General features: G+C 44.0%; 1 protein-coding gene across 1 annotated transcript; it reads right to left on the bottom strand.

The window, feature by feature from the left end:
- Positions 1 to 10,327: 10,327 nt before the first annotated feature.
- On the bottom strand, positions 10,328 to 13,456 carry Gpr135 (G protein-coupled receptor 135). The gene has a single exon (NM_181771.2). The coding sequence runs from the start codon at positions 13,344 to 13,346 to the stop codon at positions 11,973 to 11,975; it is 1,374 nt and encodes a 457-aa protein (NP_861436.1). The 5' UTR covers positions 13,347 to 13,456; the 3' UTR covers positions 10,328 to 11,972.
- Between the last annotated feature and the right edge of the window lie 4,810 nt (positions 13,457 to 18,266).

Here is an 18,266-nt window from a genome sequence, read left to right on the forward strand (position 1 = left end):
TGCTTGGAATGGCTTCATAGATTAAAAAATAAAACAACAAAACATATGTTATAGAGCTGTTCTCCACATTGACATACAATAAATTTACGTGTTTAAATTTATAATATTTTAAATGTATAACATTTACTTTCCATTCCTTTGATTGCTGTCTACCTTGCTTGCTCCTACTGTGAGAGACAAGTGAGAGAGGTGGTATAGCATGGTTAGACGGACTTCTGGTAAAATATAGTAGACACTAATTTTACATTTGGTGATTGCTGGCTTCATGACCTCAGACAAACCACACCACACTTCTGCACCTCACATTTCTCATCTGTGAGCCAGGATAAAGAAAAACAGTACTATGTTGAAGTTCGGTCTTTTGCTATGCACTGCAATGATAAATATTGGCCCCCAAGGTCTGGTCAACTCTAGGGATCAGGAGATCCTCACATTCACTGAGAGATGCTATGGAATCTTACTCCTTAATTCAAAACTATTGGTTGAATAAAGATGCCTACATCATACAGCTGGGCAGAAGAGGGGTAGGAGGAGTTTCAGTTCCCTGGCTTGGGGTCTGAGGCAGGACCACACGAGGAGAGGAGGGACATTGAAGAGAGGAAGACATCATGGGATAAGGGATCATAAGAACTGGCCATGGGGGCTGGCCAGCTGAGTAAGAGTGGCCCAGGCAGAACATGGAAGGTCATATCACTGGGCTATGTACAGGGAAGTAGGCAAACTAGCCATAGAGAGTTGATATCTGCTCAGCTCTGATGCTGTTTAAGGCTTATTATAAACATAAAAGTTTTGTGTTTTTTGTTGGGAATTAAATGATCTAAGACAGGGTAGAAACCTCCAATTGATGGTACCACACCAGTACCCTATTCCCAAGGTTGCTATGAAAACTAGGTAGGCTAATTTGTATAACTACTGAGTAGTAACAACTGTTACTGTTGCAAGCCCAGTGAAATAAACTAGAAGAAGAAAAATGATGATGGGCTATAATATTCCTTTTATACACCATGTACTAGTTCATGCTTCTGTGTTACATACTTTCTTTACAGGTTTCTAGCTGTCGCCCAAACCTCGCTGATCCCAGCCCACAGTTCCCTGCTCCCAAAGCCTGTGGGAGAGAGAGCTGATTGCTCAGAAGTGCGGGTAATCCTGAGACTGCAGGGCAGGAGAGACTGCCACTTCTGCCCACCTTTGCCCACATCCCTGGCCCAAGAGGAAACTGCATAATCCCTCTGGACACAGGAAGATAGGAGCAGTCAAGCTGCAGGTGCCCCATGGTCCAGTCTGCGCCTGGATCTGAACTGAACTGGTCAAACAGCTCCCTGCACCCAAATCCCTTAGGTGGAGGTGAGGAGAGCTAGACCTTCAGAGGGGCAGACACTCCTGGGAACCACATTCCTGACTCAAGAGGAAAATGCCTTGTGCCATCTGTGCCCACTGTGCACAGGGACGTAGGAGAAGTAGGGACAGGACCATTCTGGCTCCTGCCCACAGGGAGAGCTGAAAGCAAATGGACATGAATGACTACATGCCTGAGAGCAGAACACTCTCTTCCCATAACTAGCTGAAAGAAAATAGGAAAACAGGTCTACAGCAATCTTGACATACAGGCCTATAGGACGGTCAAGCCACTGTCAGAAACAGTAAGACAAGGTAACACCAGAGACAACCTGATGGGGAAAGGCAAGTGCAGAAATCCAAGCAATAGAAACCAAGACTACTTGGCATCATCAGAGCCCAATTCTCCCACCAAATCAAACAATGGATATCCAAACACACCAGAAAAGCAAGATCTAGAGTTAAAATCATATTTTATCATGATGATGGAGGATTTTAAGAAGGCCATAAATAACTCCCTTAAGGAAATACAGGACAACACAAGTAAACAACTAGAAGCCCTTAAAGAGGAAACACAAAAATCCCTTAAAGAACTACTAGAAAAAAACCCAACAAAACAGGAGAAGGAAATGAACAAAGCCATCCAGGAGTTAAAAATGGAAATAGAAACAATAAAGAAAGTACAAAGGGAGACAACCCTGGAGGTAGAAAGCCTAGGGAAGAGATCAGGAGTCATAGATGCGAGCATCACCAACAAAATACAAGAGATAGAAGAGAGAATCCCAGGAGCAGAAGATACCATAGAAAACATTGACACAACTGTCCAAGATATTGTAAAACAGAAAAAGCTCCTAGCCCAAAACATACAGGAAATCTAGGACACAATGAGAAGATCAAACCTAAAGATAATAGGTATAGAAGAGAGTGAAGACTCCCAACTTAAAGGGCCAGTAAATATCTTCAACAAAATCATAGAAGAAAACTTCCCTAACCTAATGAAAGAGATGCCCATAAACACACAAGAAGCCTACAGAACTCCAAATAGATTGGACCAGAAAAGAAACTCCTCCCGTCACACAATAGTCAAAACACCAAATGCACAAAATAAAGAAAGAATATTAAAAGCAGTAAGGGAAAAAGGTCAAGTAACATAGAAAGGCAGACCTATCAGAATTATACCAGATTTCTCACCAGAGATTATGAAAGCCTGAAGATCCTGGACAGATGTCATACAGACCCTAAGAGAACACAAATGCCAGCCCAGGTTACTGTATCCAGCAAAACTCTCAATTAACATAGATGGAGAAACCAAGATATTCCATGACAAAACCAAATTTACACAATATCTTTCTACAAATCCAGCCCTACAAAGGCTAATAAATGGCAAAGCCCAACATAAGAAGGCAAGCTACACCCTAGAAAAAGCAAGAAATTAATCTTTTTGCAACAAAACAAAGAGAAGAGAAGCATATAAACATAATCTTACCTCCAAATATGAAGAAAATAGGAAGAAACAATCACTATTCCTTAATATCTCTCAACACCAATGAACTCAATTCCCCAATAAAAAGACACAGATTAGCAAACTGGATACGCAACGAGGACCCTGCATTCTGCTGCCTACAGGAAACACACCTCAGAGACAAAGACAGACACTGCCTCAGAGTAAAATGCTGGAAAACAACTTTCCAATCAAATGGTCTAAAGAAGCAAGTTGGAGTAGTCATTCTAATATCGAATAAAATTGACTTTCAACCAAAAGTCATCAAAAAGGATAAGGAAGGACACTTCATATTAATCAAAGGAAAAATCCCACCAAGATGAACTCTCAATCCTAAATATCTATGCTCTAAATATAAGGGCACCTACATACTTAAAAGAAACCTTACTAAAGCTCAAAACACACATTGCACCTCACACAATAATAGTAGGAGATTTCAACACCCCACTCTCATCAATGGACAGAGACATACACAGACTAACAGATGTTATGAACCAAATGGACTTAACAGATATTTATAGAACATTCTATCATAAAGGAAAATGATATACCTTCTTCTCACCACCTCATGGTACTTTCTCCAAAACTGACCATATAGGTCACAAAACAGGCCTTAACAGATACAGAAAGGTAGAAATAATCCCATATGTCCTATCAGACCACCAAGGGCTAAAGCTGGTCTTCAATAACAATAAAGGACATACACATGGAAGTTGAACAATGCTCTACTCAATGATAACCTGGTCAAGGAAAAAATAAAGAAATAAATTAAAGACTTCTTAGAATTTAATGAAAATGAAGGTACAACATACCCATACTTATGGGACTGTGCCTGCAAAAAGAAACAGGAGAGAGCATATATCAGCAGCTTGACAGCACACATAAAAACTCTAGAACAAAAAGAAGCAAATACACCCAGGAGAAGTAGAAGGCAGGAAATAATCAAACTCAGGGTTAAAATCAACCAAGTAGAAAGAAAAAGGACTATACAAAGAATCAACACAACCAAAAGTTGGTTCTTTGAGAAAATCAACAAGATAGATAAACCCTTAGCCAGACTAACCAGAGGGCACAGAGAGTGTGTCCAAATTAACAAAATCAGAAATGAAAAGGGAGACATAACAACAGAATCTGAGGAAATTCAAAAAATCATCAGATCCTACTACAAAAGCCTATATTCAAGAAAACTTGAAAATCTGGAGGAAATGGACACTTTACTAGACAAATATCAGGTACCAAAGTTAAATCAGGAACAGATAAACCATTTAAACAACCCCATAACTCCTCAAGAAATAGAAGCAGTCATTAAAAGTCTCCCAACCAAAAAGAGCTCAGGTCCAGATGGGTTTAATGAAGAATTCTATCAGACCTTCATAGAAGACCTCACACCAATACTGTCCAAACTATTCCACAAAATTGAAACAGATGGAGCACTACCAAATTCCTTCTATGAAGCCACAATTACTCTTATACCTAAACCACACAGAGACCCAACAAAGAAAGAGAACTTCAGAACAATTTCCCTTATGAATATTGATGCAAAAATACTCAATAAAATTCTGGCAAATCGAATCCAAGAACACATCAAAACAATCATCCACCATGATCAAGTAGGCTTCATCCCAGGCATGCAGGGATGGTTTAATATATGGGAAACCATCAACGTGATCCACTATATAAACAAACTGAAAGGTAAAAACCACATGATCATTAGATTTCATTAGATTCTGAGAAAGCATTTGACAAAATTCAACATCCCTTCATGATAAAAGTCCTGGAAAGAACAGGAATTCAAGGCCCATACCTAAGCATAGTAAAAGCCATATACAGCAAACCAGTAGCTAACATTAAACTAAATGGAGAGAAACTTGAAGCAATCCCACTAAAATCAGGGACTAGAACTCTCTGATTTTAGATCACTCTCTCCCTACTTATTCAATATAGTTCTCAAAGTCCTAGCCAGAGCAATCATACAATGAAAGGAGGTGAAAGGGATATGGATTGGAAAGGAAGAAGTGAAAATATCACTATTTGCAGATGATATGATGGTATATTTCAGTGACCCCAAAAATTCCACCAGAGAACTACTAAACTTGATAAACACCTTCAGCAAAGTGCCTTGGTACAAAATTAACTCAAATAAATCAGTAGCCTTCCTCTAACACAAAAGATAGACAAACCGAGGAAGAAATTAGGGAAATGATACCCTTCATAATAGTCCCAAATAATATAATATACCTCGGTGTGACTTTAACCAAGCAAGCGTAAGATCGGTATGATAAGAACTTCAAGCCTCTGAAGAAAGAAACTGAAGATCTCAGAACATGGAAAGATCTCCCATGCTCACGGATTGGCAGGATTTATATAGTAAAAATGGCTATTTTACCAAAAAGTGATCTGCAGATTCAATGCAATCCCCATCAAAATACCAATCTAATTCTTCAAAGAGTTAGACAGAACAATTTGAAAATTCATCTGGAATAACAAAAAACCCAGGATAGCTAAAACTATTCTCAATAATAAAAGGACTTCAGGGGGAATCACTATCCCTGAACTCAAGCAATATTACAGAGCAATAGTGATAAAAACTGCATGGTATTAGTACAGAGACAGACAGATAGACCAATGGAACAGAATCGAAGACCCAGAAATGAACCCACACACCTATGGGCACCTGATTTTTGACAAAGGAGCCAAAACCATGCAATGGAAAAAAGATAGCATTTTCAGCAAATGGTGCTGGTTCAACTGGAGGTCAACATGTAGAAGAATGCAGATCGATCCATGCTTATCACACTGTACAAAGCTTAGGTCCAAGTGGATCAAGGACCTCCACATCAAACCAGATACACTCAAACTAATAGAAGAAAAAGTGGGGAAGCATCTGGAACACATGGGCACTGGAAAAAATTTCCTGAACAAAACACCAATGGCTTATGCTCTAAGATCAAGAATCGACAAATGGGATCTCATAAAACTGCAAAGCTTCTATAAGGCAAAGGACACTGTGGTTAGGACAAAACGGCAACCAACAGATTGGGAAAAGATCTTTACCAATCCTACAACAGATAGAGGTCTTATATCCAAAATATACAAAGAACTCAAGAAGTTAGACCGCAGGGAGACAAATAACCCTATTAAAAAATGGGGTTCAGAGCTAAACAAAGAATTCACAGCTGAGGAATGCCGAATGGCTGAGAAACACCTAAAGAAATGTTCAACATCTTTAGTCATAAGGGAAATGCAAATCAAAAGAACCCTGAGATTTCACCTCACACCAGTGAGAATGGCTAAGATCAAAAACTCAGGTGCCAGCAGATGCTGGCGAGGATGCGGAGAAAGAGGAACACTCCTCCATTGTTGGTGGGATTGCAGACTGGTACAACCATTCTGGAAATCAGTCTGGAGGTTCCTCAGAAAATTGGACATTGAACTGCCTGAGGACCCAGCTATACCTCTCTTGGGCATATACCCACAAGATGCCCCAACATATAAAAAAGACACGTGCTCCACTATGTTCATCGCAGCCTTATTTATAATAGCCAGAAGCTGGAAAGAACCCAGATGCCCTTCAACAGAGGAATGGATACAGAAAATGTGGTACATCTACACAATGGAATATTACTCAGCTATCAAAAACAATGACTTTATGAAATTCGTAGGCAAATGGTTGGAACTGGAAAATATCATCCTAAGTGAGGTAACCCAATCACAGAAAAACACACATGGTATGCACTCATTGATAAGTGGCTATTAGCCCAAATGCTTGAATTACCCTAGATGCCTAGAACAAATGAAACTCAAGACGGATGATCAAAATGTGAATGGTTCACTCCTTCTTTAAAAGGGGAATAAGAATACCCTTGGCAGGGAATAGAGAGGCAAAGATTAAAACAGACACAGAAGGAACACCCATTCAGAGCCTGCCCCACATGTGGCCCACACATATACAGGCATCCAATTAGACAAGATAGATGAAGCAAAGAAGTGCAGGCCGACAGGAGCCGGATGTAGATCGCTCCTGAGAGACACAGCCAGAATACACCAAATACAGAGGCGAATGCCAGCAGCAAACCACTGAACTGAGAATAGGACCCCCGTTGAAGGAATCAGAGAAAGAACTGGAAGAGCTTGAAGGGGCTCGAGACCCCATATGTACAACAATGCCAAGCAACTAGAGCTTCCAGGGACTAAGCCACTACCTAAAGACTATACATGGACTGACCGTGGACTCTGACCTCATAGGTAGCAATGAATATCCTAGTAAGAGCACCAGTGGAAGGGGAAGCCCTGGGTCCTGCTAAGACTGAACCCCCAGTGAACTAGATTGTTGGGGGGAGGGCGGCAATGGGGGTAGGATGAGGAGGGGGGACACCCATAAAGAAGGGGAGGGGGAGGGATTAGGGGGATGTTTGCCCGGAAACCGGGAAAGGGAATAACACTCGAAATGTATATAAGAAATACTCAAGTTAATAAAAAAAAAAAAAGATAGCCTTTTCAGCAAATGGTGGTGGTTCAACTGGAGATCAGTATGTAGAAGAATGCAGATCGATCCATGCTTATCACACTGTACAAAGCTTAAGTCCAAGTGGATTAAGAACCTCCACATCAAACCAGATACACTCAAACTAATAGAAGAAAAAGTGGGGAAGAATCTCAAACACATGGGCACTGGAGAAAACTTCCTGAACAAAACACCAATGGCTTATGTTCTAAGATCAAGAATTGACAAATGGGATCTCATAAAGCTATGAAGCCTCTGTAATGTAAAGGACACTGTTGTTAGGAGAAAACGACAACCAACAGATTGGGAAAAGATCTTTACCAATCCTACATCTGATAGAGGGCCAATATCCAAAATATACAAAGAACTCAAGAAGTTAGACTGTAGAGAGACAAATAACCTTATTGAAAATGGGGTTCAGAGCTAAACAAAGAATTCACAGCTGAGGAATGCCGAATGGCTGAGAAACACCTAAAGAAATGTTCAACATCTTTAGTCATAAGGGAAATGCAAATCAAAACAACCCTGAGATTTCACCTCACACCAGTGAGAATGGCTAAGATCAAAAACTCAGGTGCCAGCAGATGCTGGTGAGGATGCGGAGAAAGAGGAACACTCCTCCATTGTTGGTGGGATTGCAGACTGGTACAACCATTCTGGAAATCAGTCTGGAGGTTCCTCAGAAAATTGGACATTGAACTGCCTGAGGACCCAGCTATACCTCTCTTGGGCATATACCCAAAAGATGCCCCAACATATAAAAAGTACACGTGCTCCACTATGTTCATAGCAGCCTTATTTATAATAGCCAGAAGCTGGAAAGAACCCAGATGCCCTTCAACAGAGGAATGGATACAGAAAATGTGGTACATCTACACAATGGAATATTACTCAGCTATCAAAAACAATGACTTCACAAAATTCATAAGCAAATGGATGGAACTGGAAAATATCATCCTGAGTGAGGTAACCCAATCACAGAAAAACACACATGGTATGCACTCATTGATAAGTGGCTATTAGCCCAAATGCTTGAATTACCCTAGATACAACCCACAGACCACTGCAAGCTCAAGAAGAAGGATGACGAAAATGCGGATGCTCCCACTCCTTCTTAAAAGGCAAAAGAAAATATCCATAGGAGGGGATATGGAAGCAAAGTTAAAAAAAATATCCATAGGAGGGGATATGGAAGCAAAGTTTAGAACAGCGACTCAAGAAATGGCCATTCAGAGCCTGCCCCACATGTGGCCCATACATATACAGCCACCCAATTAGACAAGATGGATGAAGCAAAGAAGTGCAGACCGACAGGAGCCGGATGTAGATCTCTCCTGAGAGACACAACCAGAATATGGCAAATACAGAGGCGAATGCCAGCAGCAAACCACTGAACTGAGAATAGGACCCCCGTTGAAAGTTTTAGAGAAAGGACTAAAAGAACTGAAGGGGCTCAAGACCCCTTATGAACAACAATGTCAAGCAACCAGAGCTTCCAGGGACTAAGCCACTACCTAAAGACTATACATGGAGTGACCCTGGACTCTGACCTCATAGGTAGCAATGAATATCCTAGTAAGAGCACCAGTGGAAGGGGAAGTCCTGGGTCCTGCCAAGACTGAACCCCCAGTGAACGGGATTGTTGGGGGGAGGGCAGTAATGGGGGGAGGATGGGGAGCGGAACACCCATAGAGAAGAGGGGTAGGGGTTAGGGGGATGTTGGCCTGGAAACCGGGAAAGGGAATAACATTTGAAATGTAAATAAGAAATACCCAATTTAATAAAGATGGAAGAAAAACAATACAAAACATAATTTCTTTACTCTTTGTCCACTAAGTTATATAATTTCATGCTGGTGGTAAGCATGAGGAAGGCTAACTGTTAGCTTTATGGAAAATCATTGCATCCTCAATATCTAAGTATTTATAGGGGGTAGACTGGTGATCAGTCTTTGTGAATGTATCTTTTGCTTCTGGGTTTATCTCCTTTCCTTGACATTCTTCTGAAAAGGCTATCCCTCCCCTCCCCTCCCCTCCCCTCCCCTCCCCTCCCCTCCCCTCCCCTCCCCTCCCCTCCCCTCCCCTCCCCTCCCTTCCCTTTCCTTCCAATAAAGGAGTCCTGACTATGGACAAGCACAAGGTCCTCACTGAGGCTGAATGTCTTCTGGAGGGAGCCTCTGTGATTTCCACCTGCTAGTTGCTTCAGCACCATGAAAACTGCCCTTGGATAAAGTAAAATCAAAGTGATCTGTGAGGATGAGGATGATGAGCATGGTGTCATAACCTCTCACCCTTACACAGAGAAGGGAGGGGCTACAAAGCTAAACAGATTGCAGGGCAACTCCCACTTCAACCATTTAATAGCCATACAGCAGAAAATGGAAAATGAACACACACACACACACACACACACACACACACACGTGCAAGTTCATGAGCATGCACATGCACACTGCTCATTAACTTGACTAGGGACTTTTTGTTCTCCCTCTTTTATTGCCAGCTATGATTCAGAAAACCACTATGGCTTCTAGAATGGTCTCTTTTTATGACCATTTCCTTTCCCTGACAATGCAGAGGGCAATCCCCCTTCTTCTGTAAAGCCCCTCAAATCATCGCCCTGTGACTTCCAATCTGTTAGATTTTGCCCCTCTACGTCCCTCAGGTTTATTCCACATCATGCCTACTGTTTGATCCCTTCCCTCAGTTCTCCGTAGGTGATCCCCACTCTGTAACAGGACTGCCTCCTTCCTCTAACTGCATAATCTTTCTACAAAGTGAGAGTCCCTGGGCTATAGATTTCACAATGGCAAGACTGTGATTTCTCCTCAAATCCCAGATCTGGTTGCATTAAGCCTGTAACCTTATGATAATAGGCTTTAGAAAAGAGAGATTTTCCCCCCTATCACTTTTGTGCTACATTGACTGTAGCAACAACATATCCAGGTAACCTACAAACTTCCAGAAAATAAGAAAAATGAAAACATCTTGGCTGGTCAAGACAGGAATCATCTATTTCCATCTGTGATTACAAAATAGTGTTGCACACTCACCTGTCACACAGAGATTTATGTAAGAATGAATATCTTAAATGCTTTACATTTTACGCAACGCAGGCTAGATCTGCAAAGCCTTCACATAACGGATGCATTTTCATACTTTTTAAAGTGCTTATTAAAGCTATGCAATACTGGATGAAAAAGAAGCAGAATCAGGAAGGCAAGAAAGTCCAAAGTGACATTCTGTGTGAGAAATTTCACATGTACAAAGCTTAGATTGTGCTTCTGAGTTAGTATAAATTTTTTTTGCAAGTTTCTGAAAATATTTTCAGTTGGCTTGAGGTATCTCTCCAACCTTGTGCCAATAGACTTTTATCCTGCCTTGTAACCCCAAATCAATTCTCTTTCTAATGATGACTATAATATTCTACACAAGCATACCTGTACAGCAGGGGTCTGCTACTAAAGCATACTCTACCTTCTAAATAGAAGGTCCTCTTAGGATACTCTGTGGCTATTCCAAGAACGTGGTCATACTTTTCCAACTACTTTTAGAATTCCATTTGGAATCACATTTGGCAGTTAAAGGCTAAATAGGAAAACCGGTACTACATGTATAATATGTATGTGTAACATATATGCCTACATACATACTTAGCATCACTCACTATATTCAAAGAATTTGATTTCAAATTACAGTTTGGACTCTATGAAAAAAGTTACCCCAATAGAGAAGGATTTTCTAGTATGAAAGTTATTATTATTATTATTATTATTATTATTATTATTATTATTAAAACATTTGGAGTGGTATCCCTACAAGCTATCAAACAAGAACAGGTTAGAGGAAGAACACAGGCAGCACAGGAAGAAGACAGGTAATTTGGGGGCTAAAATAGTCTTAGAAGAAACATTGGTTTTTATGTATAAGATTAGACTTCTGTTTAAACAGCTGCAGTATGTTCACTTTGCCCTTTGGGCCGCTGAGTTCTATCTAGTATCAAACGACCTTTACAAAAATCCAGAAGTGGTTTAAAATAAACTCTAAGTTTAAAATCTTGCACAAAAATTCTGGGAGGGAGAGTGCCTCAGTCTTTGTAATGATGTTTCTGCTCTAAGCACCCAGAGCAGGTCAGACGTGCAGGCTCTAGAATCTGAAGTTTTGCCGAATGCTGGTGAAAGTACAGGGGCCTTCAATCAGATCTAAGGGCCTTCGTTCGTTAAAAACAAGCAAACAACAAAACAAAACAAAACAAAGCAAACAGTATTTGAATACAACTGTTAAGTTCAGTTCAGTGATTTTTGTCTCACAGTGTGATTCCTGTAACATGAGCTCTTCAGAAACTGTGAATTTTATTTTTTGTTGCTTTTTAGCACTTACACCTTACAATGCTTGGTTTTGTGGTTTAAGATTATTTTAATTTTTGCATTTCACATTCCTTTGGCCACTTTTGAAAAAAGGGAATGTCCTTTTACGTCTTTTATGTTTGAGAATGAAGCGGTAACTCTCCCACTTCTGTCTTTTTAGCTTTAAATGTTTGGCTTTATGAAATAAACGATTCTCCCCGGATTCCCGCATCATTCAATGAGACAAGTGGAAATTTGCTATTACAAGCGGTCCACCCCAACCCTTCTTAGATGCTACTGTCCCTGGTTTCAGATTTATGCTGTTTGTAGACTGCCATAACTGGGTCTGGTGGATCCTCTCGGAAGAAGAGCACAACTGGGTTTTTTCGAGCCCACATGACCACTTCCCCTCCTGACCCACTAGCGGGGTTGGAAGAAGGCATCCTGCTGCAAGCCCCAAGCCTGTTGGCACAGCCATTTCGAAGGCGATTGCGACTTCTGGCCTGAAAACCTAGGCCTTGGCTAGGCAAAAAAACATCCATGTTTCTAGTCCTATATCCCTCTTCGCGGTTGCGACCTAGGAACATAGAAATGTTAGGGTTGCGGATGGCATATATGACCGGGTTGATAGCTCCATTGGCCCAGGTCAGCCAAACAGCTGCCACATTGAGCAGCGAGGGAGCCTGTGTGGTCTGACCCTGCCGGGTAGCAGCCAACAACACCAGGAAGCAGTAGGGGCCCCAGCAGCAGATGACAAAGACAATCATGATGAGCACGGTGGTGGCCGTGCGCACCTCGCTGAAAAAGCGCAGCACGCGCGCATAGGTGGTCATCGGCCGCACACGCACGTCCGACAGGCGCACAGTCTTGCAGATGTGGTAGCGGCAGAAACACATCAGCAGGAAGGGCAGCAGGTAGCAAGCCACCACCAGCCCCACGCTGTAAGCGGCGCCCAGCTGCGCAGGGTCTGGGGAGGTTCTGTAAAGGCAGCGGTGGAAGCTCTGCGGAGTCGGGGGCTCCCGGGGTGCCCGGAGCAGCTCCCAGGGCAGGGAGAAGCCGAGCGCAGCCAGCCACGCTCCGGCCAGCAGCTGCAGCGCGCGCCGCCGGCCTAGCTTGTCCCGCGGCGGCCGCACGATGGCGCAGTAGCGGTCCAGCGAGATGAGCGCCACGCTGAACGTGGAGACGATGCCGAAACACGAACTGAAGAAGCGGCTGGCGGCGCAGAAGCTGCGCCAGGGCCCCGAGTCTCCCGGCGGCGCAAACAGGTCGAGGAAGGCGGCGGGTAAGCAGAGCAGCGCAGTGAGCAGGTCCGACAGGGACAGCGATAGGATGAAGGCGTTGGTGACCGTGCGCAGCTGCCGGTGCTTCACGATCACCCCCATCACCGCGCAGTTTCCCAGGCTAGACAGTAAGAAGATGAGCAGGAGCACGAGCGCCTGGGCGGCCACTGCTGCCCCGTGCCAAAGCAGCGGTGCCGGTCCCCGAGACCCAGCCGCCTCCGGCCTGCCCGCATCGCTCTGGTTTCCCAGCGTTACGGTGGCTACGGAGCTGAACGACAGCGCGGCCGCGGTGGCCGTGGAAGCCGCCCCTCCGGGATGTGCGCTACCCGGCAAGGTTGCACTCGCAGCCGGGCGGCTCGGCGGCCGCGCCTGCTCCTCCATAGGTTCCCGGGCAGGCCGCCGCTCTGCTCATCCCGCAGCAGGGTGAAAGGTTGTGCTGACCAGAACAGCAGCCGCGGGGAGTGGGTGGGACTCGGTCACCACCCGGGACTGGTGGAACCTTGACGTGGGTTCCAGGCGTTGCCGAGGGAACCGCCTATTTACGCAGGAGCGCGGGGCGGGACGCTAGCCTGGTACCCCAGAAAAGCCGGCCTACATCATCCCCTCTTCCTGCTGGAGGTGAGCAAGCTAGGGGGCTGCTAGTCTGAGGGATGGCATGGTTCACCTCTGGCACCCTGACAGGCTAGAGAAAGCCAGACCACCCTGCAAACGATCGGCAGATTCAATAGAGGTGCCTCTCCTTTTCTGTCCAGCATAGATGCCCTAGGGAAGGCCTTTGAGGGGAGTGGGGAAGGGGATGCTGCTGTGGGCATCACTGGTGTGCACATGTAGGAAAGGAAAACAGCCTACTTCTGGAGATCTTGGACTGGGTGGGCTGGGGTGCTCCAATACTTCTGTATTTTGAGTGGGCAACAGAATCAGTCGTGTTACAAGCGACTAGGTTCCAAACTCAGTTTCAGACAATGTAGCTCTGGGGTGAAGGACCAAGAATTCATATTGATTGTGATGATGGTGATTTAAGGGCTGCACTTTGAAAACTACTGCTGTAACAAATTTGTTTCAGTAGACTTCTTGCTGACGCTCAACATTCCTGAGGTTGGGCTCCCGGCTTAAGCCTGATTCTGAACAGGTGTTCTCATTGACTGCCATGCGGATCTAGGAGGGAAGATGTCATCTACTGTTCAAGGGCCCGGACCTCTGGATGGTAACTGGTTAATGCATGGGGAGAGATGGAGGGGGATAGGTTCTGCCTCAGTTTCCATTCGGTCTCTGGAATGTAGTATGCATGCCATCCAAGGCACTGCCAGTCACCTGCACTTTGGCGAATACTGATGGGGAGAGACAGGACCAGGAAAGGGCTGGCTGCCCAGCAATGTTGCATCTCCAGATTGTGGCTATGGCCTTGAATAGGAAATGCTTGATTAAACCTCTGGTTACCTGTGTTCTTTAAAGACTGTTTGCAAAGTCTGGGGCCAGAGCCAGCAACAGCAGGACTGCTGGGGAACTGATCTGATAGTTGAGAGGAGGTCCAGACTCTTAAGCTCCAACAGGCTCTCCAGGAGACATTCATACCCCCACAAGCTCGAGAAAGTCCTGAAGAATGACTGGGACCCTTGCGGGTCTTGGAATCCATATTGCTGCTACAGGGTTTATTTCAGTGCATGCTACGAGGAACTTAGAGTGTAAATACAAGTGCATTTAAGGATTTCTCAGAATGAGCCTTACACAGTCTGGGCTAGATCGTCATGTCTGCATTCTTTGTTGGAGGGGCTATTCCAGGCAGAGGATGACTGGCAGCATTTTGTATCCCATTGGATGGCAGCAGCTGCAACAACTAAAAATATTTCCAGAAATCCCCACATCCCCTTCCGGCAAAGACAACCCCAGGTGACAAGCCTTTTCAATGCAAAGATACACAACCTATAGGCTGTTTAGAAAATACGATCAAGCATAGTTTTAGGAAATAGCAAATAAAGGTCCTTGTCAGTCTTAGTCAAACAAATACATTACAAGGAGATGAGGTGTTTTATTCTAATATGAAATCCCATCAAGATAGTTGCTAGAGTATTTTTTTTTCTTTTTCTTTTTTTCAGAGCTGGGGACCGAACCCAGGGCCTTGTGCTTGCTAGGCAAGCGCTCTACCACTGAGCTAAATCCCCAACCGTTGCTAGAGTATTTAATAAAGACTTTTTAAGCCAAACCACATGGACTATTGGGGGAGGGAGGGATCAGAGGAGAAGACGGAAGACAAGATACAGTGAATGCAAACATGAGTGCAAGAGGTTAATGCTGAAGTTGACAGTGTCTGAATTCTAGGCTACAAGCAGGCGGTGCGGGAGGTTGTAAAAGGGAAATGTGTACAGTTTTCATGGGACAGCATTTGTGTGCTGTACTTTGTGGAGACTGGATGTTATGGAGGCATGGTGGTTTGGATACGCTTGGCCAGAGAATGGCAGTGTTTGGAGGTGTGGTCTTGTTGGAGGAACTGTGTCACTATGGGTGTTGGCTTTAAGACCCTCAGCCTAGCTGCCTAGAAGTAGTCTTCTCCTAGTGACCTTCAGATGAAGGTGTAGAACTCTCAGCTCCTCCTGCACCATGCCTGCCTGGATGCTGCCATGACCCCACCTTGATGAAAATGGACTAAACCTCTGAACTTGTAAGCCAGCCCCAATTAAATGTTGTCCTTATAAGAGTTGCCTTGGTCATGGTGTCTGTTCACAGCAGTAAAACCTTAACTAGGAGAGGAGGTGTAATGAAACTAGCAGTTGACCTTTACCAAACAAGGCCCACAGTCAGGGACATGGTTCAAACAAGCAAGAGGGACCTCACACCATCCCGGTTCACTTCTTTCCTTGTCTGCACCAGTGTCTTCTCTGCCAGTTTATCTTTTTCCTGTTGGAATCTAGTTCTCTACCCCTCTGAACATCCTTATTCCCCTTCAGAGACTCTCTATTCTAACCCTATACTGTTTCCATAAGTATGAATGGGGTAACTTGGGGACAGGGCAGTGAATGAAAAAGAAGAGAGTGGTGTATAGAATGTCAGAGGTAGCTAAAGTCAAGGAGTCATTAAAGGGGCAAAGCAAGGCAGGTAGGTGATCTAGTTAGTAAGGCACAATGGTAAACCTTCTGGTCTCATCTCAGTTTGACCCTTGCTTGTGGAGGCCAGCTCCACCCTTTACCTAAAAGGCAGCCTTTCTGAGTATTTTAGGGTGAGGAGAAGTTTCTCAGTAAGGGTCCACTCACTTGTCAAACCTAAGCCCCTAAACCTAAGGGGAGTCTCCCTCCAGACACCCCAGAGTATTAGAAACAGTCCAACTCAAGCCCAATCAAGCCAAATCTGCATTTTAAGACCTTAGGTGAACAGCTACATAGAAGTATGAGGGCTGAAGGGTGGCCCAGTTCTTAAGGAATTTAGATTTGGAACGAGAAGTGGGTGTGGACCGTGGCTTACACAAAAGTATCATATTCAGTTGGAGGATGAGTATCAACCCAATAGTCCAGGGAGCCTCACTGAGTCAGGCACCAAAGAGTTAGGAAAGCTGCTCTCCCAGGAACCACACCTGAGTACAAGGAGCCAGCACAGTCCACCATGGGCGTGATGAACTCTGTGGTAACCGTTCTATCTGACAGGTCGAGCAGTTTCCAGAGAGTAATGACACAGAAACCAGTGGTTGGATTCAGAGGAAAGCGTATCTAGAAGCTTGAATCCCAAGGGTAAGCGTTGGGGTGGAAGCACGCTAAAACACAGACAAGACTGCTTCTTTTATCTTCTTTAGATGGATACCTTTAAGCACTCAGGGGGTGCCACTGACGGGAAGGAGGTTGGGATGCTCCATTCTGTTGATATGGTAAGGCTTGAGATGGACTGGGTTGCAGGGAGCAGTATCCAGAAGCAGAATCAACATTGCTCCCATTTGAACGCCAGAGGAGGTGGCATTGGTCTCCATAGTCTTTCTGACTCCAAGGCAGAGCAAAGGACAGGATAGATTAGAATGTCGGGTGTTGAGCATTATACTTCGTTGGAGTCACACAGCCTCTGGTTGACTATACTACAAGCCAAGAGTGATTCAACATGCGTGTCCTTACCACACCTATACATGGGATGAAGCCATGGCCTCCTACATGTGAGGCTCTACCCTGAGGCAGTTAATGGAGAATGTACACTATCTGTAGACAATTCTAAAACAAGAAGGAAAACAACCAAAAGCCACCTGTTCTTTATTACTACCAAGAATTGAGGATTCCTAACTGTCACAGATAAAAGTTCTGCATCCGGTTGGGGATTTAGCTCAGTGGTAGAGCGCTTGCCTAGCAAGCGCAAGGCTCTGGGTTCGGTCCCCAGCTCTGAAAAAAAGAAAAAAAAAAGTTCTGCATCCTTGGTAGCCATGGGATACCAACAGCAGTGTGCTGTTTCCAGGTAAAGGATGTGGATGCGTTTGGTCTTATTAATGCGACACATGATTAAGAGAAAACAGCGATTCTACTTGTATTTCTTTAAATAGAGCATATCCCCTAATCTATGGAAATTTAGTCACACTGAGTTAATAAGAGTGCCCCTTTTTTCCTTTGAGGTAAGTCATGACACAAACCACAAGTAATTGGAGATAATGGGAAAAATTTAAAAAAAATTACTTTTATGTTTTTCTTTAGGTTAGGTAATGGAGTTTTAGACACCCGCCCCCAATGGGTCAATAAAGGCTTGCTGGGAGAGACCACCACTTAGCATGGATTAATTAAATATCTAGTGTGCTCAGAACTGAAGTACATTACATACCTTACAGAAGATATACTGAGTTTTCCGAAGGCACCACAGTTAATGTTTCAGTTTAGGATGGCAGACAATGATCCATTTTATTATTAAAAGATCGGGCCTTGGGGCTGGGGATTTAGCTCAGTGGTAGAGCGCTTACCTAGGAAGCGCAAGGCCCTGGGTTCGGTCCCCAGCTCCGAAAAAAAGAACCAAAAAAAAAAAAAAAAAAAAAAAAGATCGGGCCTTAATATATATATATCGTCTGACCTCAAACTTTACAATATTCTTGTCTCCGTCTCCCAAGTGCTGGGATTATAGGCATATGTCCCCACACCTGGCTTTCAAGCACTGTTTTTGTTTTGTTTTTAAAAAATAGGCTCAAAGGTAAGTATTAACTGGCAAGAATGGCGGTAGTGATATTTCTTTGTTTACAAAATCTAGCAAGCAGGTGATTGTTGAGAGCCAGGCAGATCCAAGGCTTTCCCAGGAGCCCCGCCGTGAAAAGATGATAGGAACCTAGTCTGTGCTCCTGCCCAGGGACAAACTTGG

The sequence above is a fragment of the Rattus norvegicus genome, chromosome 6, assembly GCF_036323735.1.
Source record: "Rattus norvegicus strain BN/NHsdMcwi chromosome 6, GRCr8, whole genome shotgun sequence".
NCBI lineage: Eukaryota > Metazoa > Chordata > Mammalia > Rodentia > Muridae > Rattus > Rattus norvegicus.